We start from the raw sequence: 27,727 nt of genomic DNA, 5'->3' as shown, positions 1-27,727 counted from the left end.
AGTGCTATGCTTAGCAAAATCCATCTGCACAAAAGATTCCTCAACCCTCCACAGGATTTGCAACACACCAAATACAATTTCTACCAGATTGCCCAATTCCCACATGTCATTGGATGCATTCATGGGACACATGTAGCTATCTGTCCACCATCTGCAACAGAGTAGGTTTATCGGAACAGAAAGAGTACACATCCCATGAACTTACAAGTCATAAGTAATGCCTCTAATGTTATAACGGATCTTGTGGCCAGATACCCAGGTAGCACACATGACTCCTACACCTTCAGGCACAGTGGAATACACACACGACTACTTGCTGGGGAGTTTTGCGAAGGATACCTACTTGGTAATGTAATAGTTGACAATTTCACCTGGATGTATATGTGATGTCCCGGATAACAATTTATCATTTTACTCTCCTGTCATTCTAGGAGACAGTGCCTATGCAGTGTGGTCCTTCATACTAACACCCTATCTGAATCTTGCCACACTAGGTGAAAGGAGGTACAATGTAGCACACAGGACGACATGCAGCATTGTAGAGAGGACCATTGACCTGCTGAAGAGCTGTTTCCGATGCCTGCACAAGAGTGGTGGTGCACTGCAATACAGCCCCGAAAACACCTGCAAAATAGTGGCTACATGTGCTATGTTGCACAACATCGCAACAATGTGGGGCATACCAGTGGAACACACAGAGCCTGGCTCCGATGAGGATGACAATCCCTGGCCACCCCTTCAGCCAGCAGACAGAACCAGTGCAACAGAGGACAGACAAAGACGTGCTGAGATCACGCGCAACTGTTTCTGATGTAAGTAATGACGACACCAAGTCAACGTTTATGAACTGCTGTAGGTAGCATCTTTATTGCCTTGACTTCAGGTAATATATGTGTGATTAGGACATAGGTACGCACTATACACAAACAGGTCCTAGCTACAGTGTCTCACTATTAGCATCATAGTATCACTGCACTGCTACATGATATGCAAGTCCCCTGTACCTCTCAACATTACTTTCAATGTCCACACACTCCTCTTGAGTGCTCAGTGGTCTCGATGGCACCTCTTGTTGCGGGTTCAGAGACAGTACTGTGTCTGGTACTGCGACGCATAGGATCCATCACAGGGGCTGTGAGACTGCTGAGGCTAGATAGCTCCTCCCTATCCCCACCACCCAGTTCGCTGTTTGTAGCACTCCGTGCTGCCTGCATTGTCTCCAAAACATTGGTGATTTGCACCAATCCTCGTGCAACGTCCCGACTGCAATGTGCCATGTCCACTTGCATGTCCACAGCACATCGTGACACCAAAGCAGTTGTGGTAGTGAGCTGATTGACAGATCTGCAGAACCCATCCAACCTGCCCATCAATTAGTGATGGCACCTACGGTGGCTGACATGCTCCTGCTCAATCACAGTGCAGAGTTCCTTAATGGCATTTGTCATCTCCTTTGTGTGTTCTGCTGCTGTTTGTTGTCCCTCGTTAAGCTTGCACATGTTGTCATTGAGAGACTCAAACTGCTTGTGCATTGATCCCATGTTGTCATTGAGAGACTCAAACTGCCTGTGCATTGCTCCCATGTCATGATTGTTTGACACCAACTGCCTGTGCATTGACCACATGTGTTTAAATTGCAGGTGCTGCACTTTCAGTATGGAAGCCTCAAGGCAGCCAAACAGTGATGGGCCCTCACCTTCCTCTGCACTGTCTGCCTTCTTTGTGACGCCTCCTGAGGGGAGTGGACTGACGCTGGGGTAGGGACTGCTGTCTGTGGGTGCTTCTAGCCTCTGGGGGTGGTGTGGGTACTTCATCCGGCATTTCATCTGAGCCCAGGGCATAGTCAGGGAGGGGTAGCACTCTTGCCCTGTGTGTAGTTGGTGCGTGAATGAAGGACTCACTGGTGTTTGATTCGGACTGTGGATGACTTTCGCAATCCCCCACATTCTCTTCTTCTGCTGCGTCAGGGCCTGGAACATCTGCAACAACAATGCGCAGCATGTCACTTCTGGATATGTACTCTCACAATTGCGTAATAGGATTCAATTTTCCCTGGCATAGTTTCTCTGAAAGTCTTTCGTGTCGTGTATCAGTTTGGTTTTTTAACACTATCTTGCTATTTATGTGGTAGATGCACTTTAGGGTTGTGGACTACCACTCCCATAATGCATTGTTGTGTTGTATGTAAAATGTGGCATGGACTACTTTTCACACTGCATAGTGCCATAGCTATTTTCTAAGGGCATATGTACATGCACATATGGGGAAACACATCATTACTGCCCTTACCTTGGCTGGTGCTGGGTGTGCCTAAGGTGTCAATGTCAGTGACACCACTGACAGCTTCAGGAAGCAGTGTTGACTCCACCATGTCTTCCATTGGTGTAGACAGTGTCTGGGTGGGTAGTCCTCCTCCAGTGCTCCTTGCGTCCTTCAGCCTGCTTGCTACCCTCTTTTTGGCACGTGAACTCAAGTCGTACCAGCGCTTGCGTACCTCCTCGATGGAGCACTGCACATATTTCGGTCTGGATGTCTGACCACATTTTTCTCTTCTTACTTTTCGGCACCTGTAGTGAGAATAACTTGTCATGGTTCCGGACCACCTCCTCTGTGAGCACCTCCATTTGCTGCTCAACGAATTTAAGTTTGCGCTTCCTCTCTCCTTCACATTCCCATCGGTAGCCATTGTTTTGTTTGGTCCTGGCTCACTCTCAAGACTGCCTCCCAGGGACTTGGATGGGTCTCTCTGCCTGCTCCTGTGGCTGGGGCATCTGGAAACAGCATGCACTGACTCACTTCCTGGTTGTGATGTCATCAGGCTGTTCCAGATTGCAGGTATGGCAGTTTGCGAATTGCAAATACCAATTTACTATTTTTGCGATTCGGTATTTGGAACACGCAAATTGCGATTGTGATTTTTAAGAAATCGCTATTAACGAATTGCAATTCTCATACATACCATTTTGAATTTCTTAAATAGAGGTTTCTTAAAATTTACTATTTAAGAAATGCAAACCGGGAGCTTGAAACATCTGGCCCTAAACCTTTTGTAAAACACTACTATATAATCAATTAAAGACTCCCCACTGGGTGAGTAAAATGTGTAAGAGGTAGCAAAATCTTCAGGACATCTGCCATTCAGAAACACAAATTTGTTCAATCACAAGCTTTCTAAGAAGCTAATTCCCCTCCCATGAGCTCAGGTTTCTTCTGGAAGGACGGCATCTGGAATATGCCATGCCTATTTTCACCTCAGAATTACAAAAGGCCATCTGAGCTGAATTAAACACCTTAACGTTAAAATCCCCAACAATAATTATCAATGGACAATCCTCCAACTTGCTGATATTTCAAACAAAAGAAAGCACAAAATTGACTAAGGAATCCTTTCCTTTACCACAGGGAATATAAACATTTACTAGCATTAATGAGGACAACCTTCCATACTCAGTAGATCTGACAAGTTTTAAAACAAAGATATAGGTTAGGGTGCGTATAAATACCTTAGGACTCCAATTGAAGTTATTTTGGATTAAGATTGCAATCCCTCCACTGGCGTGACCTTTTCCTGAGGGTAGTGCCCCACAAGAGTAAACAAAATAATTTTGAAATGCAGATTCAGAGAAGACCCATGTTTCCTGTAAACATATAATTAAATGGTATGTTGAGTTTACCAATTCAGTTTTAAATTAGATTAACCCAAACCAGCTATATTCCAGGAAACAAATGTACCCCAGGGGTTACATCCAGAACACCTGAAGCTTTGCGTTAATACAGGTCCAATTCAGGATGCCAGCTATTCAACTCCAATTAGATGAGTTCTCACCCACATCTTCCCCCATAGAGATGGTGATATCCTTCAAGTTAGAAGAACCCTCAAATGTGGATCCAACACATCACCCTGAGAATTCAACGCTAAGCTGTCACATTTAAAATCTTTAAGAGGTTCTACACAGAAGATATTAATTCCTCTTTTCCTGCAAAATAATCAGCATTTTCTAAAATCAGTGTCACCAAAATATTAGAACAAAAGTTACCCTGAACTCTGGAACACAGCAGATTGATGTACATAAATGGTATCAATGTCCTTACTTGTAACTAATCTCAGGGCCCCTCAGTTTTCCATAACAAATGCAAAATGAATTGCCTATTCAAAAAACCTAATTCCTCTTCAAACAGATATACAAAGTTTAGCATATTGGAAATTGGACCATCTCCATTCATACTCTCCATTGAGTTACTAGATAGTATTCACAATAAGGGAAAGAAACGTTGTGCCTCCCCATTAAGGGGTCTAAAGGCTGTTGATTTATGCCATTTGGATGCACTAAGTCTTGGATCCCCTCATTTGACCCAACCTCCTCTGGGATGTTGGGTGGTATTTAAGCAGTAGAAGTTTCAGAACCACCGGGCACAGAACTCAAATTAGGAGAAGCATCATTCAACCTTACAGCATTTATAAGGGAAACCACAGTGGCATCCACCAGAGCAGACTCAGTAGGAATACTTGCAAACTTAACTTTCTAGATTTACATTTCGTTAATCGCAGTTTCTTTTGTTTTTTGGAGTTTAACTCTAGAGCCCTTAAGGTCAGCAGTTGCTTCTGAAAGGCTCCAATAATAGTCACCACAGCGACAGCTATACCACAACAAGCCAAAGGGTAGCGGGCACCGCCAGCAGAAGGTACTACTTTAGTAAGGATCGTAAAAGTGGGTACAACTTTCCCTGACAGCTGGGCCTTTGGTTCATCGAGCTCAGACCCCTGCAATATGTATTTTAGTGAGTACACATTGTCCTTCCCTAATTTACTACATAGATCTATATTAGTTGATTTAGAAATAAGAACCCTGCAAGACTTGCCTGCCCGAGTGGCAATTTTTAAACATTTAAGCCCATCATTAGCCACATAATTGACTTGGGTGGCCTGAGATTTCAATAATTTCACCTTTTGACCCTGCAAGTGACTCAAACCCAAAAAGGTAAGTTGTTGAATTCTCAGAAAAATAGAAGACAGTACATTTCGCACATGATTGGAATTAGAAACTGATCTTTCCAGAAAAAATGAAGTGGACAATAATACTTTCTCAATAAAAAACATTATTTCAAAAGGAATATTCCCCCTTCCATGCTCTTCCATAACAGGCCGTTGCACTATTTTCTGTAGACGTGGTGACACTACAGAATCACATTTCATTGCATTCATTGAGTTTGATAAGTTAATTGAGTCCAGCAAAGCCAAACAATGCCTTAGTGAGGGTGTACTACAATACAACACAGGCAGGGAAGGGTGGCAGGGCAAACACTGCTGGACCTGCCCCAACCTCGCCCCGCCCCTCCCCCCAGAGCAGCATGCAATGTCAAATAGGACTCCCTTTGATGAATCTTGTCGTTAATAACCCAAATATAAGGCAAGGCATAGTCCTCTGGCATGCTTGGACCCTCACCAAGTTCCTCACCACCTGGACCAGAAGGATTTTCCCAGGCAGACAGATTGTGCAACACCAACTCATGGGGGCTTTTCATGAGACCACCGTGGGCTGACATTAAGTCCAGCTCCTGGAATTTAAATGAGCTGTTCATAGGAACAAGAGCAGAATAACTGTTCCAAAGAGAGTCTGGAATTACAACACCCAAATCCATTGGACTTGAATCTTGAATATCACTTAAAATGGAAACTGTGGACCAGCTCCCCCTTCTGCACTGAGCAGAACACTTAAGTGTGAAGGAGAGATTTTACCAAACTAAGCCCCTACACACATATGGGTACTCTGAGAAGGAAGTAGGTCAAAAGAAGGACCAACAGCTTGGCCCATTAAGGAGGCCATCATCTTTCCTTCTTCCCCACCGTCTTTCTTGCTCATTTATAGGAAGCTCAATATAGAGGGATAAGATTTCGAATAGGATTGCTAAGGCTTCCTTCGACAAATATGTTTTTTTGTTGTTGTAACAAACTATCAATCTAATTAGATACATTGGTAGCACTAGTTGTGTCAGTCAAACAACCAGATCAAAACTTCCTCAGAGTCATTTTAACTCCAGACGCATAGAAGGGAAACATCCCATAGTTCCAGATCTTCTACTGCCTGACTTTACCCCATTGGGGAAATTTAGCAAATGTGTAAATAATGAATAATGAAGCTGAACCTGCAGAGGAAAAATCTAAGGTGCTCAATACCGCACAATACAACAACAGTTCAGCAATAGATAACCCACTAATACGTTGATTTTTTATGATGAATCTGGCCAGGCTAACAATTTCAAGGCCACTCCATAACATCGGTCAGCAAGCCTCCAACAGGTTTTTTGGCAAGGCTTAGCAGAGTTCAGGATGGTTCAGTCTAGTTTAGCAAATTAGGCTACAAGCTTCAAACTACTAACAACAGGCCTCCGGCATCGTCAGCCATTATGAAGAGAGATGAAAACTAAGAGCCAAAAGGTGCCATCAGCAAGATAAGCACCATGCATGCTTGGCTCCTCTGACTAGCACTTTCTACCCACACCTGGGCAGCCAGCCAACCCTCCCAACACCCACTGCTATACCCCCTCAATGCTCCCTGAGAATCCCAAATGACCAATTAACCAAGTGCAGCAGCATCAACGCTATGCCAAACCAACCTCCCCACAACAGCCACCCACCTGTACCCCACTCACCTCACCTCTGAGACATGACGGAGGGACACTGAGGCAGCGCAAAGATTTTAAAGGGTAAAAAGCAAGCTCTGCAAAGCAAAGGGCAACACACAGAGGTCAAAAAAGGGTACAGAGGGCAAGGAAAACAGAAAATGCAGTGGAGTAGAATGGGCAGCGGCATATTCACCCTGGCCACTTCTTGGGGCATCTCTACAGCGTTAGTGGCACTGCCACTGAGAATGCTGAAAATAAATTCAATTTCCTGAGTTCCAGTTCTCTCTCTGCCAGTTTCGAAAAACTCTCTTGCTGTCTTGCTGTTGCCCGTAACCTGCAGCTCACGGCCGCTCTGGACCACTGCTTCCTCCTTGCTGTGCGCCACTTCCTCCTCCTCACCGCTCGCTTGCTCTTCAGGGCTCCACAAAATGCAGAAGTGCAGCAGTACAGCAATATGCAAGGTAACAACATTCTCCTCTGTCCGAGTCCTCCCATGTTCAAAGCAGATAATATAACCCAAAGAGGACCCATCTCTTTCCCACACTGGAAATGGTTGGATGTTATCTATAGCAAAGGCCTGGAGTAACATCTTTTACAGGGCTGCAAGGGGGATGGATGGCAACCCACATTTGCTGGGGGTGCAGGAAAAGGGCTTTTTCAACATAAAACCAAAATCCTTGCTGAAGACATAAATATTCTTTTGCAAAAGAGATTTTTGTCACTATTCCAGTTTCTCAACTATGGAGAGCTCTGCACAGCAGGAATGGAAGCTTGCTAAAATACTCTCTAGATCTTCACATGAGCCTGCACATAGTGCACCTTTCCTGGCTGCTACTAGGAATATTGGAGACTGGAAAAAGGTGGGAAAAGTATGTGCAGGTAGTAGAGGAGCTCTCCTCATGTACTTTCAATATTTCTTTTGTGCAATGCTACAGACCAAATTTAAATGTGTAAATAAGGCCCATAATACTGACTCACATCTCTCATAATACTTGTTTTTTACCTTTAAGGAAGCCTAACACCTCTCACATAGTGACTACATTTGCCCAACTAGGTAATGCTGTTGGTTTGAAGTTGACCAAAAAAACACAATCTTTGAAAGTGCAAATCTGTTTCCCAATTGTAAGGCAATTAATAAAGATATGCAAAATCAAATCATGCTCGTAGTCATTTTAAGGGTCAAATATTCAGGGGCAAACAATCTCAGGGATTTGTAACATTCTCCTGAGTCTTCCATGTCTAGTGACCCCGGACACTTACAACGTACAACTAGACACAAATGCATTAACTTACCAAACCGGTCATCAATAGACAGACAGCATTTAAGCGACTCCTTTTTCATTGGAGGGCGTTTGGAGGTCCAAGTGAGGCAGGATCCGAACGGGACGTGGACAGTGTAGACCAGCTGACAGAGGGGAGGACAATCCTTTCCACACGAGTAGCGACAGACCAGGCACCAGTTCTACCACTGGTAGGATCAACAGTAACCATAGCTACAGTAAATTTGTCAAGTTACAACCTTTATTCGTTTTAAATGACTATACTGCCCAAAAGCCTTTCCTTTGTCACTGCAACACTTCCTAACAAATTCAATATTATTTTGAAAATCCAACATTTTTTAGGAAGATTAGATTAAGGCATTAATATAAAAAAGCTTCCCTTTGACTACAAATGGTATGCTACAGGCCGGAAACCCCTTCCTCTTTCATGCCTCCACCACACATGAAGTCTTATTTAATTTTGCCATTTAAAATGGTTTTCTTAAGGGATGTCACAACACTTCTTGGTTGGATTGAATACATCAATTGTGATACTACAGGAAAGAATCATTGGCTCTGGAGACAATTAAAAAGAACAATGTATAGTGTTTAGACTAGTAGACAAAAGAGACATAGATGTTAAAGACTATAAAGAGGAGATCCGATCAAAACTTGAGGTACAGGGACACTACACCAAACTCACAAATAACCCATCCAAACAGGTTAGACAGCTGACTCTATCAGTTAATGACGGAGATCTGTCTGAGGGCCATCTTAGTGAACACGAGTATACATTCCTTAAAAAGAAACACCCCTGGATACCAACCATTCACACCTTGTCTATTTATACATAAGGTTAGAGAAACCACCTGGACAATCTACAGTATGAGGCTGAGGTTTACTCTTGGAACCTTTTATGTAAATACAAAGACACATTCATAAAACCATTTGTGGAACAGAATTGGATGTATGCGAGTCATACAATGGATATCATTAGGCTCATTTAAGGTAACCCATTTACACTCCAGGATCAAATTCTGGTGACAATGGAATTCTCATCACTCTACCTAAGCGTCCCCCCAAAAAAAAGGACTTGATCAGATCACTCAATAAAGTCCAGCAACCCGTCCAAGTAACCACTGATTGCATAACCACACTCTCCTTGAAGGGTGTAGCACTGCGTGCTGGGTTTGCTCCTGATCTGACCAATTCTTTTATGGGTAATCATGAACATGTGCATATACATCCTGAATTCAACCCATTCTTTCAGAACATCAAACTTTGAAGGTGTTACATTGATAACTTCCTACTATTCTGGACAGGTGATGAAGTCACTTTGGTGGACTTCCTAAATTGGTCAAAAAGTAGATGTGTTGACATACAATTCATTATGACATACAATAAAAAGGCAAACATCTTTTTGGATATCATCACTGGAGTCAGAGAAAATGAAATAAATACAACTTTGTACTATAAGCCAACAGACAGAAGTGTTACTTAGATACTCTAGCCATCACCCTTGCAGATGCAAGGATAACCTGTCATATGGGCACTTTCTTAGAATTCAGAGGAACTACATATGAAGTACTGATTAAAGCAGGAAGGCTGATTTCGTGATTAGCAAGCTTCTGCAAAGAGGCTACTCTCTTCTCAAATGGGCCAGAATGAGGGATTGGTACTGCCCAGAGGCTGTTTATTGGAATGATGAAAACAAGACAATGCCAGTAACAACAGGATAATCTATGTTACTACTTTTTGCACCTGAACTAATGAAAAAAAAAAGTGATTAACAAACACAGGGGTTGATCCAAGATGGGATAAAGACACCAGACAACCTCTGTTTGCATTCTAAAGAGGCAGGAATGTAAAGGAATGTGGTGAGGTCCTTCGACCAACCCCTCTTCTACAAGTTTTATCAACACACATAGGATTATTACCTTGAGTGGGTCATCTTACATTACACATTTTTGTGTTCCATTTTGGGAGGACCTGACTGTTCCCATGATAAGCAGGGTCATGACTGATTTGCATATGGCTGGGTCCAAAATGGGTGGGCAAAAGAATGATGGGATAAATGCCACCCTGAACAAATGACAGTGTTTAGACAAATTCTAGCATTTCCCTCATCCCCTTTTGTGTTTGATGTACTGCCCTAAGTGGCAAGGTTAAGCCTAGACATGAGTCCATTGGTCACTGTACCACTGAAACCAAGCTATGCCTGGATGGTGAGCCCTAATAAGGGTGAAACCAGTCCTTGGTTGCTTGTGTTCTCTTCAGGGAGGACTTGGCCTAGCAGTTTCGGCTGCACGGCTCCCATGAGGAGTAGGGTCTAGATTGGTTATCATATTGCTGGGTCCTAACTGAAGTGGCTTGGGGGGCAACTGAACAATAGGTTGGGATGCTTTACTGAGTGATTGTCAGGGGTAGACAAATAGCTAGCATTCCTTCCATCACCTTTTGTGTGTTGGACGCACTGATTTGGAGCCTCCTGCGTTCTTGCCAGTAGGAGAGGGTGAGTGGTGTTCTTCCCCTCTTTTGTCTATTGTTCATTTTGCACTTTCCATTCTTTAGTGAATTATATTGATTTTTGAATAACCCTGTTAATATATATTTTATGGATTCTAAATCTGGTTCGCTGTTTTTATGCATGTGTCTTGACTTCAGAAATCCAAGAAGGTGGATGTATTGATCCGGCTATACGGACTACCAGAAGTTGTTTGTAATTTCATTAAGTTAAATCCGACAAAACCATTGTTTGGTTTATACTATCGGTTTTATGTTAATTAAACAAAAAACAATTTCCGAAAGTTCATTCTTTGTACAGGGTGGTTTTATATGTAAATCCGTTTCCCAAGTGTAACGCAACTAAAAAAGATATGCAAAACAAATCATTTTCATCCTCAATTTAAAGAAGGAAAGAACATCACTGTGGTATTTTAATCTATGTACAATATCATTCTGCTGTGATTCTTTCCATGTTGATTAAGTAATACTCATATTACATATGCAATTATAACAAGTGTAGTTAGAAAAACTGCAGCCTCTATTAACCCACTCATTAAGAAAGGTTGACTGTCATACGAACCTGTTTGGCATAGTTCCTTTTTCTGTAATAGCATCACACCACATGTTAAATCCAACACTGACTATGGTGCTCGCAATAAAGATGACAAAAACCACAAAGGAGCTGATCAGCAGATTCACGAAGGCATAAAAGAAAGAGCTGCAATAAAACGAAAGAGAAATGTAACTCATAAACAGCTAAACCACAGCATCAGCAGTCTCTCTAAATAGCATGCACTGGGTGTATACGGAAGATAAGTAGCCCCCGAATGTATCTGCTTTAATGAAAATCGTGGAACAGAGTTGAAACAGGCATTGGCAAACCCAAACGGTCTGCTTTTAAAAAATATATATATATCAAATGGAAGCAGGATTTTCGGAATCTGCGTTGCGCGTGTTAGCACTTTAAGGCTTGGAGTAGGGGCTTTGCCTACTCTTCAGGTTGCACAAAGCCCTCAACAGCAAACCATTCCATTCGCTCATCATTTTTCCCTATTTAGTGGTACTGGTTTAGTATCCAGTGGGATGAATAGAGGAGTCAGCCTCACCACAAATCACAATTGTATCCTTCGAGTTGCACACGTCTATTGCAATTACATCGCACTGTACATTTTCAATGGCATTTTAGACTAATTACTGCCATTATTTTTTTAATATCCTTTCAAGGAAGGACGTTTGTATCAGTTACAATTAAAGCAGGTGGCCGGCTCATGTTACTTGAGTATTAAAGGTCATATTTTATCATCAGCACAAGGAAGCAAAGCTGACTCAAAGCCATGAGAACTCAAACATACGACCTGCAGGTTTCACTCAAGTCTTCGCAGGTCTTTGCAGCCGATGAACTATCCCACCGAAACTTTTTTCAAGCGTGGTCCCCTATCTGTTTTTTCTCGTCCACCGAATGATGAGCGGCTCACTCTCATCAAGAATCAAACCTGTACTTTTCATTTTAGTACCAATATCTGCTACAGTTACACATTGTACCTGTTTAGCAGCATGTTGCCTAAACCTATGGCAATATTTCTGTCATCTTCAGAAGAAAGGTTCAAAAATGAAACATGCAGCCTTAAAATGTCACGCCGCTCTCTGCAGCAGACATATATACTCCTGGCTTATCTTGCCTGCATGTACCAAGTTCTGAATCTGAAAGGCACTTGTTACTTCTAAAAAGCATACCATTTAGAGTTGTCTTTCAAGGGTGGGGGGCATAGGGAAGTGACATGGGGGAGGTTGAAGGCCGAAGGGACTTCTTGTCGAGCTGCAGCTAGAACAAAAGGGGAGATGAAGAATTAAAGTAATTGTATTCTTAGTTCATGGAAGTAGAAGGGCACTTTCATATGTGTTGGTAAGAGGGAGTAATTTAATTGCATATTCTCTCTGGCAAAACAAAAATCGTTGAGTTTTGCACCCCTCATTCCAGAAGGGACAGCATGACAGCTCCACAGGTTTAACATTTCAAATCTCCACAGTAAATAATGCAGATAGCAGACAAACCTGTCTTTGTAAATGCAACAGTGAATGCAATTTAAAAGGAAACTTGTAGCCTATGTATCCAATGTAGTTGGCATAATTTGCTGCATGTTACTTTAAAGCTAAAGAGATCTAGGAGGGGGGATTCTTGTGGCCTGCAATTCATCCACTTACTTCTGTGGTGAGCGCTTATTCAGGGCATGTCTTGTGCGCGTGGGAGATTTGTACAGTCTAAGATGATCAGTGCCACATATCCCGAGCTCCTTCTTCTAACGCCGCTTCTGCTGTCGCATACAGGTACAGCAATCACGGGCTGTAGAGCATCTTTTGTGAGATACAACAGCGCAAAGTCACTTAGAGCCCGAGGCACCCAATTCATCTGGTTAGATGCCACTGCCTCATCATGTATAAAGGGCGGCCATCACAGATCACGGAAATAACTGCATGATCCTGTTTGGAACGCTAGTATGAAAAAGATTTCTCTGTCCCCTTGGATCATCATGCTAGACTCGGAGGGTTTGGCAGCAAACCTATTGATGAATGAAACACTCCCATGATTAATAAGGGGAGGTTTGTAACACAATGACGCCATAATCTCTGTCCTTGCTAGCTGGTGCCCAAAGAAGTCCATATCTTGACTGACTACTTTTTAACCCCTTCACCAGTGCCAAATATATAACTGTGCCAGTGGCGTCAGCCACTGAACGGGGTTGGCGTAGATGGGATAAAAAATAAAAAAACACTAACCTTGCCCGTCGGGAAATGGGTTTGTCTCCTCCGTCCTCATCTGAAAGCATACAGGTTCCCCTCAGCCAAACACAAAGCTACTGTCACCAGCATTGGGATGAGTGGCCTGCTTCAGTGCTCCCAGAGGGAGTGAAAGCCTGTGCACTTTCTCCTCCCGGCTGTGCAATACTGCCGGAAGAAGAAATGCAAAGTGTGCATGTGTTGTTTGGGCGACCCAAAACGCTGGCCAAACACACATGCGCACTTATCATGCACAAACTACTCTTCCTCCAGCCCTTTTGAGCCCCGCTCTGCCATAACCTGGCGCAGCGAAAAATAAAATGATAGTAACACTCCACTGTTATCGTTTTATTTTGCTTTCTGCTGCACGCCGCGGAGCAACACTCCTCAGCCTTAGTGGAGGAGTCGCTGCTGAACTCTGCAGATGAACAATGAAAGCCTGTTCTATATTACCTTCATATTCTCCTTTTTTCTCTATAACATGAGCCTTTCCAGCAGCTAAAGCTGTTTCTATTAAGTCCTCAAAATGCTAGAAATATTTTTCAGGATCTGGATTATCTTTCTTATTGAAGACTGTTTTGTTAAGTAGAAGTAAAAATTCGTCCAAGAACTCTTAAGATGTTCAAGCACTCATTTTGCAAAACATAGGACAACTATGGAGCATATTTACAAGAAAGTGGTGCATCAGTCCCAATGCACCACTTTGATAGAGTCGCCCCTGCCCCACCTAACATCACTATGGTGCACCATGGCAGTCGTTAAAACAATAGCATCAAAATGCTAGTGTGGGGTTTTGCTGCACTAGCGTCAAAAATGCTGACGCTAATGCAGCAAAGCACAAGGGAGGACCATTGATTAAAATGGGTGAGTCATTTTAACGCTTGACCTGAGCAGGAGTTAAAAATGATGGAAAAAAATGGCGCAGTGAAATGTTGTAAATTTAACTGTGACATTTTTTTGGGCCTCCCTGTGTCGGAACATCTCTTTGGATATGTTATGCCTGACGCAGGCATAATGTGACACAAAGGATTGCAAAGTGGCACAATATAAGCATTGCACCACTTTTTAAATACGCCATGGGGAAAAAGCGCCTTAGCGTAAAAAAAAAAATACGCTATGGTGGCCCAAGGTGGTGCTAGGGGTTATAAATATGCCCCTATTTACTTTCTTCCTGATACTTCAGCAGCCATCAAAACTGTGATGGACAGCTTCAAGTCCCTCTATTTAGTTCACAATGCTAGCAACAGGAAAGGACCCTATTATCTTCAGTCTAAATTCCAACTCCAAAATATAGAATGCACTGCCTTTTAAGCTTCATAATAGCCCGAACTTCTCTGTGTATAACACACTCCTCAAAACCTAGTTTTTTAATCTTTGATCCTTCCCCTGCGCTTCTCCCCTTTTTCTTTTTATCATAATCAGAAGTCATCAAGGCAAATAACTAATCAGTTGAGTAACTAGAAGGGTTATCAGTTGCCCCTTCTGTGATTTGTAATGTAATGTGGTTTGGAGAAGGTTCCTTTTTCAATTAGCATTACTGTCAAATCAGTGGTCGGGAGGAAATCACAATGGATCATTTTGTGAGATGACACTTGTCAATCTTGTATCTTGTAAAATTATGAGAAAATAGAGTGCATTTGGCAAAGTTAAGTGCAACCCAACAGAAAACACACATGCAGGATAATATGTTTAGATGTTTCTCTGCTTGATGTCTGTGCAGTCTTAAAGTCCTCTTCTTTGGGATATGCCCTTGAGCAGTGAAAATTTGAAATATTTGCAAACTAAATTACTAAGTCAAGTCAAGTCGAATAACTTTTTTCCTCCGGAAGAGAACAGCCATAAAAGTATACATAAAACAGACATAATAAAAACAATTATTAATCCTTTTAAAACATAGAAATAGCACCAAATGCACGAGCAATAGATAAAATAAGATAAAACACACGTCTAAAAACCTACCATAGCATGAACTAAAGGCTAAGCCTCACCACCAAATCTGGCATTTGCTAAAGAAATCAATAAGCCTTGGTACAATGCCAATAATTTCTTAACTGAAAAGGCGTACAGGATAGATTTTCATATACAGAGAATAAAAAAATTCAGAAAAGTAAAAAATGCAACATAGACTGCCTAAAAAAGCTATTACAAGGGCAAACACTTGCATAAAGATTACGCTGATACCCAAGGGGGAAGCACAATAACTATTTGCTAGTATCTATTATAAAGAGAAATAACAAGGATTGTTCCCAGTTCCCTCCAGTCTCCCACAAATAGCTGGTTGCAGAAACCTCAGAGCTAAGGCTCAAATACATTGCAACAGTGGGCTTTGAAGATTCCTCCTTTTGCCGGTCTTATTTAAAGTGGGTCAATAATAAAGGCTGCACATATTTTTTTATTTAGAGCAGCACACCTCAAAGTATAAGAAAAAGCAAAGCCCAGGCCAATATCTTCCAGGGTCTTTTTCACATACGCCAGCCATGGGATTGACAGGCCCTCAGCACAGGCTAAGCAGTCAGAGATGATATCCTTAGTTAGTGCTGCTTTGTCTGCACACCAGCCAGATAAACACAGCAAGCAGGGTCTGATGTGACATAAATCTGACATTAAGTAAGACCCAGCTCCTCATGGGAAATGAAATGCGTGGTCGAAATTGGGGCTCCCAGAATTTTCCTAAAAAATGGTTCTCCTCCCTTTGCTGGAGGGGGCATTCAAAAATGCCCCAAATGCCTGCCCATATGAGGCGATCAGAACACATTTGTTTTTTAAAATTTTTAACAAGGGCTCCTGTGCTTGCCCGCCGTTTGGGCAAGGAATACTTGCCAGACAACCAATGGCACTGGCTAACTTAGCCTTTCTTTGGGAAATATGGATGGCCCAGGAACGGCCTGCATTAAAGATGAGGCCAAAATAGGAAAAAATAGTCACACCAGGCAACTAATTAGAGCTGAGTCTTATAGAGGAAATTTTTGAGCACTCAATGCCGCACAACATGATAAGTGATTTTGTAAAGTTTGTCTGCAGGTCTAATTCTGCCATAAAGCGGACAAAAGAATAAAATAGTTTGCAGGAAGCATTTGGTGTGTGTGCCATTAACATAGCCTCATCCGCGTAAAGTAATACTGGAAGGAGGGGACCCTTAATGTTAGGGGTATCTGGCGAGGACACAATCAGATGTCAGCTAAGATTATTAATATATAGGTTGAAAAGCAGTGGGGCAAGGACACAAACTTGGCCAACTCTACGCCCAATGTTGAGCTCATCTGTAAATTCGCCACTTTGGCTCCACCTAACCCTTGCTTTAGTGCTGGTATGCAATGAAACAAATATGTTTACTATAGCCGCACCTAACCCCAATTCAATTAGGGTGTGCCACAATTTGGTCCTATTGACGCAATTAAATGCCCTGGACAAAAGACTAACTAAATTACTAATTAAGTGACCAAAATGTGACCAACATTGTTTAAAATACAGCCAACGCTATTTGGAACCAGCTCGAAGGCTAGTGGTTATATTAGGGATGTTTCATGAAATTAAGGAGCATTTTTCGAATATAACTATGCAGAAAAAGCGCAAGCGGGCCATCAACAAAGCAGAACTGTATATGCAATCCTACACTGTTAGAAATGGGGTCTTTGGTTGACAGTCAGGTTACCCCCGGTTCAAGCAAGGACCCTCACTCTAGTCAGGGTAAAAGAGAATGACCCTCAGCTAACCCCTGCTTACCCCCTTGGTAGCTTGGCAAAGCAGTAGGCTTAACTTCAGAGTGCTAGATGTAAAGTATTTGTACCAACACACACAGTAACTTAATGAAAACACTACAAAATGACACAACACCAGTTTAGAAAAATAGGAAATATTTATCTAAACAAAACAAGACCAAAACTCAAAAATAGCGCTTAGAAACAAAAATGCTTTGATGTCAACACGGCGTTGTGACAGGGTCGTTCCCAACAAGCCGACACCAGCGGCGCCGGACACGGAGTCGTGTAGACCCCCAAGTACAGTACCTTTGGTGAAGAGTGAAAACAAGCCGAGGCGCAAAGTCGGGGATCGTGGCATCTGTGTGAAACGTTGAATCCGTGCACTTCGAACGGCGTCGGTCACGACGTGGTGTGGTGACTTCCACGGAGTCGTGGACTTCAGCGGGGCGTCAGCGGTGTCGGGCCTGCGAAGAGCGTTGCGTTCCAGCGAAGGTCACGGCGTCGGGTGCAGGCGGCGTTACCGGATTCAGCAGCGGTGACGGTCCGGAGTCGTCCGAAGTCGATTTCCTTGGATTTCCACCAGCTTTCCTTTCAAGAGCCCAGGGACTGGATAGGGCACCACTTGTTAGAGCAGGAGTCTCTCCAGAGACTCCAGGTGCTTGCAGAGAGAAGTCTTTGCTGTCCCTGAGACTTCAAACAACAGGAGGCAACTTCTAAATCAAGCACTTGGAGATTTCTTCACAAGATGGAAGGCACACAAAGACCAGTCTTTGCCCTCTTACTCTGGCAGAAGCAGCACTGCAGGAAAGCTCCACAAAGCACAGTCACAAGCAGGGCAGCACTTCTTCCTCAGCTATCAGCTCTTCTCCAGGCAGAGGTTCCTCTTGGTTCCAGAAGTGTTTCTCAAGTCTGTAGATTTGGGTGCCCTTCTTATACCCATTTTAGTATTTGAAGTCACCTTTCTCCAAAGGGGACTCACACCTACTTGTGAAATCCTGCCTTGCCCAGGCAAGGCCTCAGACACACACCAGGGGGTTGGAGTCTGCATTGTCAGAGGCAGGCACAGTCCTTTCAGATGAGAGTGACCACTCCACCCCTCCCTCCTAGCAGAGATGGCTAATCAGGAAATGCAGGTTACACCCCAGCTCCCTTTGTGTCACTGTCTAGTGGGAGGTAAAAAACAACCCAACTGTCAAACGGACCTAGACAGGGAATCCACAAACAAGGCAGAGTCACAGAATGGTTTAAGCAAGAAAATGCTCACTTTCTAAAAGTGGCATTTTCAAACGCACAATCTTAAAATCAACTTTACTAAAAGATGTATTTTTAAATTGTGAGTTCAGGGACCCCAAACTCCACATGTCCATCTACTCTCTAGGGGAATCTACGCTTTAATCATATTTAAAGGTAGCCCCCATATTATCCTATGAGAGAGACAGGCCTTGCAACAGTGAAAAACGAAATTGGCAGTATTTCACTGTCAGGACATATAAACCACATTACTATATGTCCTACCTTATCCATACACTGCACCCTGCCCTTGGGGCTACCTAGGGCCTACCTTAGGGGTGTCTCACATGTAAGAAAAGGGAAGGTTTAGGCCTGGCAAGTGGGTACACTTGCCAAGTCGAATTTACAGTGTAAAAATACACATAAAGACACTGCAGTGGCAGGTCTGAGACATGATTACAGGGTTACTTGTGTGGGTGGCACAACCAGGGCTGCAGGCCCACTAATAACATTTGATTTACAGGGCCTGGGCACCTCTAGTGCACTTTACTAGTGACTTAACAGTAAAACAAATATGCCAATCATGGAGAACCAATTACATACACATGTTAAACAGGAGCACTTGCACTTTAGCACTGGTTAGCAGTGGTAAAGTGCCCAGAGTAACAAAAACAGTAAAATCAGAATCCAGCACACATCAACAACCTGGGGAACAGAGGCAAAAAGTTAAGGGAGACCACGCCAAGGATGAAAAGTCTAACACGTGTCCCCCCCAGCTAAAAGTGGGGAGCAACTACCCAACCTCATGGGAGTTCTCATCACTAAGGCGGAAGAACCTGGACAGACCATCAGCATTGGCGTGCTCTGTACCAGGACGGTGTTTCACCGTAAAGTCCATCCCATGTAGGGAAATGGACCACCTCAACAGTTTTGGATTCTCACCCCTCATCTCCATTAACCATCTGAGGGGCCTGTGGTCGGACTGAACTCGGAAGTGAGTCCCAAACAAGTAGGGTCTTAGCTTCTTCAGTGCAAAGACCACAGCAAACGCTTCGCGTTCTATGGCACTCCACCTACGTCCCTGGGTAGTAACCTCCTGCTAATGAAGGCTACGGGTTGATCTAGGCCCTCTTCATTAAGCTGTGAGAGTACTGCTCCAATACCATGCTCTGAGGCGTCTGTTTGCACAACAAACTCCTTGGAGTAGTCAGGTGCCTTCAGCACAGGTGCTGTGCAAATGGCAGCCTTCAGGGCATCAAAAGCATTCTGGCAAGCCTCTGTCCAGATCACTTTCTTGGGTTGCTTCTTAGAAGTCAACTCAGTTAAGGGGGTAACAATGGTACCATATCCCTTAACAAACCTCCTGTAATATCCTGTGACCACCTAAAAAGGCTCTCACTTCAGTCTGGGTCTTGGGAGGCTCCCAAGCCAGAATCGTGTCAATCTTAGGCTGTAGGGGTGCCACCTGGCCACTCCCCACCTGGTGTCCTAAGTACACCACAGAACCCTGCCCTATTTGGCACTTGCTCGCCTTAATAGTGAGGCCTGCCTTCTGCAGGGCCTCTAACACTCTCCAGAGGTGTTGCAGGTGTTCCTCCCATGTGGAACTAAACACAGCAATGTCATCCAGGTAGGCGGCACTGAACTCATCCAGTCTTGCCAACACCTGGTTGACCAACCTCTGAAAGGTGGCAGGGGCATTCTTCATCACAAAGGGCATCACGTTGAAGTGGAAGTGCCCATCTGGGGTAGAGAATGCTGACCTCTCCTTTGCCCCCTCAGTTAAGGCAATCTGCCAGTACCCAGATGTTAAATCAAACATACTGAGGTACTTGGCAGCTTCTAACCGATCAATGAGCTCATCAGCTCAGGGGATGGGGTGTGCGTCAGTCCTGCTGACCGCATTGAGACCCCGGTAGTCCACACAGAACCTAAGTTTCGGAGTGGCACCAGGAGCAGCAGCCTTTGGAACCAATACCACTGGGCTGGCCCAAGGACTGCTGGAGTGCTCAATAACCCCTAGGGTTAACATTTTGGAGACTTCCTCCTTAATGCAAGCCCTTACCCTGTCAGTCACCCTGTAAACCTTATGTTTAACAGGTGTACTGTTCCCAGTGTCCACATCATGTGTGCACAGGTGTGTGACTCCTGGGATCAGGGAAAACAGCGAGGCAAACTGTCCCAACACGTGGCAACAGTCCCTCTGCTGTTCCTCAGTCAGGGAGGGGGAGAGGATCACTCCTTCCACAGACCCATCTTTCTCTCCTGCAGACAGGAGGTCAGGAAGAGGCTCACTCTCCTCCTCCACCCCGTCATATGTCGCTAGGAGCATGGATAGCTCAGTTCGCTCAAAGTGTGGTTTGAGGCGGTTGACATGTAGGACCCTCAAAGGGTTCCTGGGGGATTGTAAGTCTACCAGATAGGTGACCTCGCTCTTTCTTTCCACCACCTCAAAAGGCCCAGTCCACTTATCTTGAAGAGCCCTAGGCTCCACTGGTGCCATGACCCACACTTTTTGTCCAGGCTGAAACTCAACCAGAGTGGCATTCTGGTCGTACCACCGTTTCATATCCTCCTGGCTTGCTTCCAGGTTCTCCTGAGCGAGACTCCTGAAGCGGGCAGTCTGGTTTCTTAGTGCCAGCATGTAGCTAAATACATCCTGGGGTGGTTTACTAGGAGCTTTCTCCAAAGCCTCCTTCACCAGACTGAGCAGTCCCCTCACAGGGTGGTCATAGATGAGCTCAAAGGGGCTAAAGCCAAGTCCCTTTTGAGGCACCTCCCTGTGATCGAACAGAAGGCATGACGTCCCACTTACGCCTCAAGGGCTCTGACAGGCCCTGAATCATGCCTTTCAAGGTGCGGTTGAATCTCTCAACCAGACCATTACTTTGGGGGTGGTAAGGGGTGGTGAACTTGTAGGTTACCCCACACACCTTCCACAGAGATTTCATATAAGTGGATATGAAGTTTGTACCTCTATCAGATACCACTTCCTTGGGGAACCCATGCGGGTAAAAACTCCCATCAAGGCACGTCCCACCACGGGGGCAGTGACCGTCCTTAGAGGAATGGCTTCTGGGTACCGTGTGGCATGGTCCACCAAGACCAGGATGAACCTGTTGCCCATGGCTGTCTTGGGATCCAGAGGCCCCACAATGTCAATTCCTACCCGTTCAAAGGGAGTACTGACAACAGACAAAGGCTATAGGGGAGCTTTACAATTCCTCCCACTCTTGCCACTTGCCTGACAAGTCTGACAAGACCTGCAATGTGCATCTGAGTGCCTGCGCATTAGGGGCCAGTAAAAGTGGGTGACAAGCCACTCAAAGGTCTTGTCCTGCCCCAAATGTCCAGCTAAAGGCACATCATGAGCCAACCCCAATAGGAAGGCCCTGAAGCACTGGGGTACCACCAGCACACGGGCTGACCCAGGCTCAGGAACCTTAGGCTCGCTATACAGGAGGTCATCCTCCCAATAAATCAGGTGTGATCCTGGCTCCTTGCCAGCCGCCTGCTGCCGCTAACCCTCCAAAGTAGGGCATGACTTCTGTGCTGCACAGAATGCTTCCCTGGTGGGCCCCCCTTACTGCTGCCACTGCGACAGCTCAGGGACCTCCCCCAGTTCAGCCACCTGTTCCCCTGTAGGCTCCGGGGCATCATCCTCAGGCACTGCCTCCTCCCAGACCATGGGAACTCCTGGGGCTGGTTTCCCGCGCCCCCTGCCCTTCCTCTGCTTGGCGTCCCCTGGGCCACTGTTTCAGGCTCCAGGGGCTCTTGACTACCCTGATTGGCTGCCATAGACCGGGTGGATATGCATACCCACCCAGGCAGACCCAACATCTCCAAGTGAGACCTGTGTTCCACCTCCTTCCAGGGGGAATACTCCAGGTCGTTGCCTAGCAAACAATCAACAGGCATGGTTGGACTCACAGCTACTTTCCAGGAACCTGAGACCCCCCCCATTTAAAGGGAACCTGCGCCACTCTGCAGAGGCGCTCAGAGTTGTATACCGCAACTACTTGGTTAAGTACGCGGGGAACAATCTGCTCTTCAGACACCAGGTGACTCCTCACTGTAGTCACACTGGCTCCTGTGTCTCTCAGAGCCTCCACCCTCTGTCCATTGATGGTCACCCATTGCCTGTACTTCTTAGTGTTATCAGGCACTAGGTTTCTCTGGACCATCTCACTGTCCCCTAGTGAGACAAGGGTCATTTCTGCTGGTTCCCACCCACCTGAAACCAACTCCTCCACAAGCGCTACACTGGCCAAACCCTGGGACGGTGCACCAGTGGGTGCCGGTGTACTTTTGGGGCATTTGGGGTCCCCCCTCACATGACCCACCTGGTCACATGCATAGCACTTACGTGGGGGACCACCTGCCACTGGCTTCCCTTTGGACAACCATGGCTTCTTTTCACTGGGGGGTTGGGAATCCTTACCCTGGGAAACAGTTTGGGGCCCTTTAGAGAACTCCCCCTGTTTGCCCTTACCCCCCCCCTTTCTTCTGAGAGGGAGCCTGCCCACCCTTGGCGTGGTCTCCCCCATACCTCTTTTGGACCCTGGTGCTCTCCCAGCGGTCCGCTTCCTGCGCAAGCTTCCTGGGGTCAGTCAGCTTGCTGTCAATGAGGTGCTGGCGCAGCTCTGGAAAACATAAACTGTACAAGTGCTCCCAAGCAATTAAATTGTAAAGCCCCTCATACGTGTTTACCTTACTGCCCTTCACCCAACCATCCAGTGACCTGCAAAAAGAATCAACAGATTCCAACCATGTTTGGGATTCCTTTCTCTTGTAGGATCTAAACTTCTCCTTGTACTGCTCAGGGGTGAGACTATACCTGGTGAGTAAGGCATCCTTCATGACAGGGTAGGTGAGACTCTGAGCATCCCCTAAGGCTGTCATTGTGTCCCTCCCCTCTGCCTCAAAATACTTCCACAGGGCTGCCCCCCAATGAGCTTCAGGGACCAGGTTCATGTGGAGAGCTGACTCATAACCCTTGAACAACAAGTAGATATCATCCTCCCTCTTATAATCCCTCACAAGGTCTTTTGGGATGTGTACCCTTCTCTCAGGCTGCACTGTAGGATTGCTGCCACCATCCCTATTGGACTGACTCCTCTGATCTATCTCTTTTAAACTGAGCTTATGAGCCATTGCTAACTTCCTTTCCTCAATGGCCAGCCTTCTCTGTTCCATCTCTAGACTGAGCTTTTTCAGCTCCAATTGGTACTCCCTCTCTGCCTGTCTGTCCTGTAACTCTTCAGGTGTCAGACCTTTGGAGGATACACTGCTACTTGCCCTAGAGACTCTTTCCCTGGGAATAACAGGTCCCCCCACTATACCATTATGTACTGATTGCTCTCCCTCTTCTTCCTCATCCTCCTCCTCATCCTCAGTGTGCCCTCCAGTGCTTCTGGTTGTCACCCAGGCCCTCAGCGCCTTTTTCAGCTTATCCTTCTTGGAAGAGCTCTTAATGGGACAACCAACATTTTTACAAAACTGCTTTAGCTGAGCCTTGTTACAGCTATCCAATTGCTTCAGGTCAAAAACAGCTTCAACTGATGCATCTCCAAGTAGAGACATGATGAAAGGTTCAAAAGAGTGCAAAGTTCCAAATGCAGAAAACAAGTTCCAAAATGAAGTTCCAGAAAAGTCAATCACAGGATCAGCGAAAAAAGAAACTGAATGCAGAGCAAAAACAGTCCAAATAGAAAAAAACAAAAATCACAAGACTAGTAGTATGTGGTCACGTAGTGGTCTGAACTCAAACAGTAGTGTACACTTAATTACTGTATGTCAAGTACAAATACAAGTCCAAATCCCACCGCTGCCACCAATGTTAGAAATGGGGTCTTTGGCAAGCAAGGACCCTCACTCTAGTCAGGGTAAAAGAGAATCACCCTCAGCTAACCCCTGCTTACCCCCTTGGTAGCTTGGCAGAGCAGTAGGCTTAACCTCAGAGTGCTAGGTGTAAGTATTTGTACCAACACACACAGTAACTTAAAGAAAACACTATAAAATGACACAACACCAGTTTAGAAAAATAGGAAATATTTATCTAAACAAAACAAGACCAAAACGACAAACATCCGACATACACAAGTCAAGATATGAATTTTTAAAGATTAAACTCAAAAATAGCACTTAGAAACAAAAATGTTTCGATGAGATGTCAACACGGCGTCGTGACGGGGTCGTTCCCAACAAGCCGACACCAGCGGCGCCGGACACAGAGTCGTGTAGACCCCCAAGTACAGTACCTTTGCTGAAGAGTGAAAACAAGCTGAGGCGCGAAGTCGGGGATCGCGGCGTCTGTGCGAAACGTTGAATCTGTGCACTTTGAGCGGCGTCGGTCACGACATGGTGTGGCGACTTCCACGGAGTCGCGGACTTCAGCGGGGCTGCAGCGGCGTCGGCCTGCGAAGAGCGTCGCATTCCAGCGAAGGTCACGGCGTCGGGTGCAGGCGCCGTTACTGGATTCAGCAGCGGCGTCGGTCCGGAGTCATCCGAAGTCGATTTCCTTGGATTTCCACCAGCTTTCCTTTCAAGGGCACAGGGACTGGATAGGACACCACTTGTCAGAGCAGGAGTCTCTCCAGAGACTCCAGGTGCTGGCAGAGAGAAGTCTTTGCTGTCCCTGAGACTTCAAACAACAGGAGGCAACTTCTAAATCAAGCCCTTGGAGATTTCTTCACAAGATGGAAGGCACACAAAGTCCACTCTTTGCCCTCTTAGTCTGGCAGAAGCAGTACTGCAGGAAAGCTCCACAAAGCACAGTCACAGGCAGGGCAGCACTTCTTCCTCAGCTATCAGCTCTTCTCCAGGCAGAGGTTCCTCTTGGTTCCAGAAGTGTTTCTCAAGTCTGTAGATTTGGGTGCCCTTCTTATACCCATTTTAGTCTTTGAAGTCACCTTTCTTTAAAGGGGACTCACACCTACTGGTGAAATCCTGCCTTGCCCAGGCAAGGCCTCAGACACACACCAGGGGGTTGGAGTCTGCATTGTCAGAGGCAGGCACAGTCCTTCCAGATGAGAGTGACCACTCCACCCCTCCCTCCTAGCAGAGATGGCTAATCAGGAAATGCAGGTTACACCCCAGCTCCCTTTGTGTCACTGTCTAGTGTGAGGTGAAAAACAACCCAACTGTCAAACGGACCTAGACAGGGAATCCACAAACAAGGCAGCGTCACAGAATGGTTTAAGCAAGAAAATGCTCACTTTCTAAAAGTGGCATTTTCAAACGCACAATCTTAAAATCAACTTTACTAAAAGATGTATTTTTAAATTGTGAGTTCAGGGACCCCAAACTCCACATGTCCATCTACTCTCTAGGGGAATCTACGCTTTAATCATATTTAAAGGTAGCCCCCATATTATCCTATGAGAGAGACAGGCCTTGCAACAGTGAAAAACGAAATTGGCAGTATTTCACTGTCAGGACATATAAACCACATTACTATATGTCCTACCTTATCCATACACTGCACCCTGCCCTTGAGGCTACTTAGGGCCTACCTTAGGGGTGTCTCACATGTAAGAAAAGGGAAGGTTTAGGCCTGGCAAGTGGGTACACTTGCCAAGTCGAATTTACAGTGTAAAAATGCACACACAGACACTGCAGTGGCAGGTCTGAGACATGATTACAGGGTTACTTGTGTGGGTGGCACAACCAGTGCTGCAGGCCCCCTAGTAACATTTGATTTACAGGCCCTGGGCACCTCTAGTGCACTTTACTAGGGACTTAACAGTAAAACAAATATGTCAATCATGGAGAACCAATTACATAAACATTTTAAACAGGAGCACTTGCACTTTAGCACTGGTTAGCAGTGGTAAAGTGCCCAGAGTAACAAAAACAGTAAAATCAGAGTCCAGCACACATCAACAACCTGGGGAACAGAGGCAAAAAGTTAAGGGAGACCACGCCAAGGATGAAAAGTCTAACATACACAATGACGGATACTGAGGCATACTAGCGGCAAGAAAGAAAACTGGAGTCAGATGTATCTGCTTTCACATGAAATGTAATGACAAACCAAGTGGCCAAATAAAATGGAACAACTTCGACAAATTTATCAATCCATGAAGAGTGATTTTAAATGACACAATAGCACCACACATTATGCATGACAGGAGCTCTTCGTTAAAACACATTTCTCCTAATGGCAACTATAGTTACATCAATCGTGGCCTCGACACTCTTAAATGAAGTAGACAAATCCAGCTTTTACTTTAGTTAAAATGGAAATGGTGTTGATCATTCAAGGGGCATATTAACTACTGAAAATATTTCTGTATCTCAAATATACCAAACTTCTTTACTATCTAAGTACTTTAATGTTCATATTACTTGTGGATGCAACATCTGAGACTTAAGTTTGTTTAGTTAGAAATCAAAACTTTGAACAGCTCCTTAAGTGGTTGATGTAAACTGCACAGTAAATTAGTTATGGCTAGAACAGTCTCTCCTTGGTCCTAAGTTAAAAGTACTTAAAGAAGGTGTTGAGCCTCATTCAGAGTTTCGCTGACAGGGCACTATCCCACTAATGTGATATTATTATAAATTGTCTGCCAAACTGAGAGTCCGTCCGCTCTGTTTAGTGTCAGACAGACCCTCATGTTCATGATGGCAGTGTACCCGCTAGCTTCTCAGGCAGAAACTCTACACCAACAGCCCAATGACGTTGAGATCCTCAGTGTATGTGATTCAGAATATCCACTCTAATTAGATCAGATGTTTTAATGTAGTTTTTCTTGTGTTTGGGACTTCCAGAGAAATCCTAGAGGTCTGAAATGAAAAAAAACACCTCTAAATCCTGGGAGAAAACTCTTAGAGTGTCTGGGCCATTAGTTTTTTGTTTTCACGCAAACTCCCTCTTTTGGAAGAAAAAAAAAACGTTAGCAGCGCAGTCACCTGCAACGCGACGGCTGCTCCAGGGTCTACTCGTCATACTTTCAGTGCCCTAAGAGGAGCTGCATTTCCAGAGACTTCCTGAAGGCAGACAGACATCCAGAGAAATGGCAGAGATCTCCGAATATGTTGTCCAGTCATCTAGCCGGGGGTGGAGGGGAGAGGTAATTACTTCCACCACCCAGACAGATAGCGGACCACTACCCTTGCTCTACACGGGACCCTTTGTTCTTTCTCATGAATCATAATGATAGGGGTGTTCACAGATGGGAGAGTGCCAGGTCCCTGACATATGTTTACAGAACCACTATATAAACGATCCCTATGTATACTTAACTGTATGTAAATGCATTCCAGATGGATATCCTGAAAAGCTAGCTTGAATCTGGCCATCAGCCACCAACTTTGGACTCCTGCATTAAAATGTTCTTTCACGTCTGCACAGGCCCAGACTCAGCTATATTTTACCAATGTCAGTCATTTCAAACTTTCGACTTTAAATTCCAACTAGTACTTGCATGATGTCATTTCTATTACCAATTGTTGATTTATTGGCATTTGTGCACACATATTTTGAATAAAGTGTATTTCCGTGCCATAAAGTCCGAAATTAAGTGATGATTATGAGACGACTGCTTGTCACTCTGTTTTTTTTTTATAACTACCATCCAATATTTTAGTTAATTAGCTCGAAGAAGCTACGGCGTAAGCGCGTTTTATACG

At 44.8% G+C, this 27,727-nt stretch overlaps 1 protein-coding gene across 1 annotated transcript in view; it reads right to left on the bottom strand.

The window, feature by feature from the left end:
- The window catches only part of TMEM179 (transmembrane protein 179), an 84,543-nt gene that overhangs the window by 24,739 nt on the left and 32,077 nt on the right, over positions 1 to 27,727 (bottom strand). Inside the window, exon 2 of the mRNA XM_069207254.1 lies at positions 10,969 to 11,106. Within this exon, the coding sequence (XP_069063355.1) occupies positions 10,969 to 11,106 (138 nt within the window). The remainder of the gene's footprint in view (positions 1 to 10,968; positions 11,107 to 27,727) is intronic.

Source organism: Pleurodeles waltl, chromosome 9, assembly GCF_031143425.1.
Source record: "Pleurodeles waltl isolate 20211129_DDA chromosome 9, aPleWal1.hap1.20221129, whole genome shotgun sequence".
NCBI classification, from domain to species: Eukaryota; Metazoa; Chordata; class Amphibia; order Caudata; family Salamandridae; genus Pleurodeles; species Pleurodeles waltl.
Note: the sequence above shows the minus strand (reverse complement) of the source record. Positions and strands in the feature narration are given on the sequence as shown.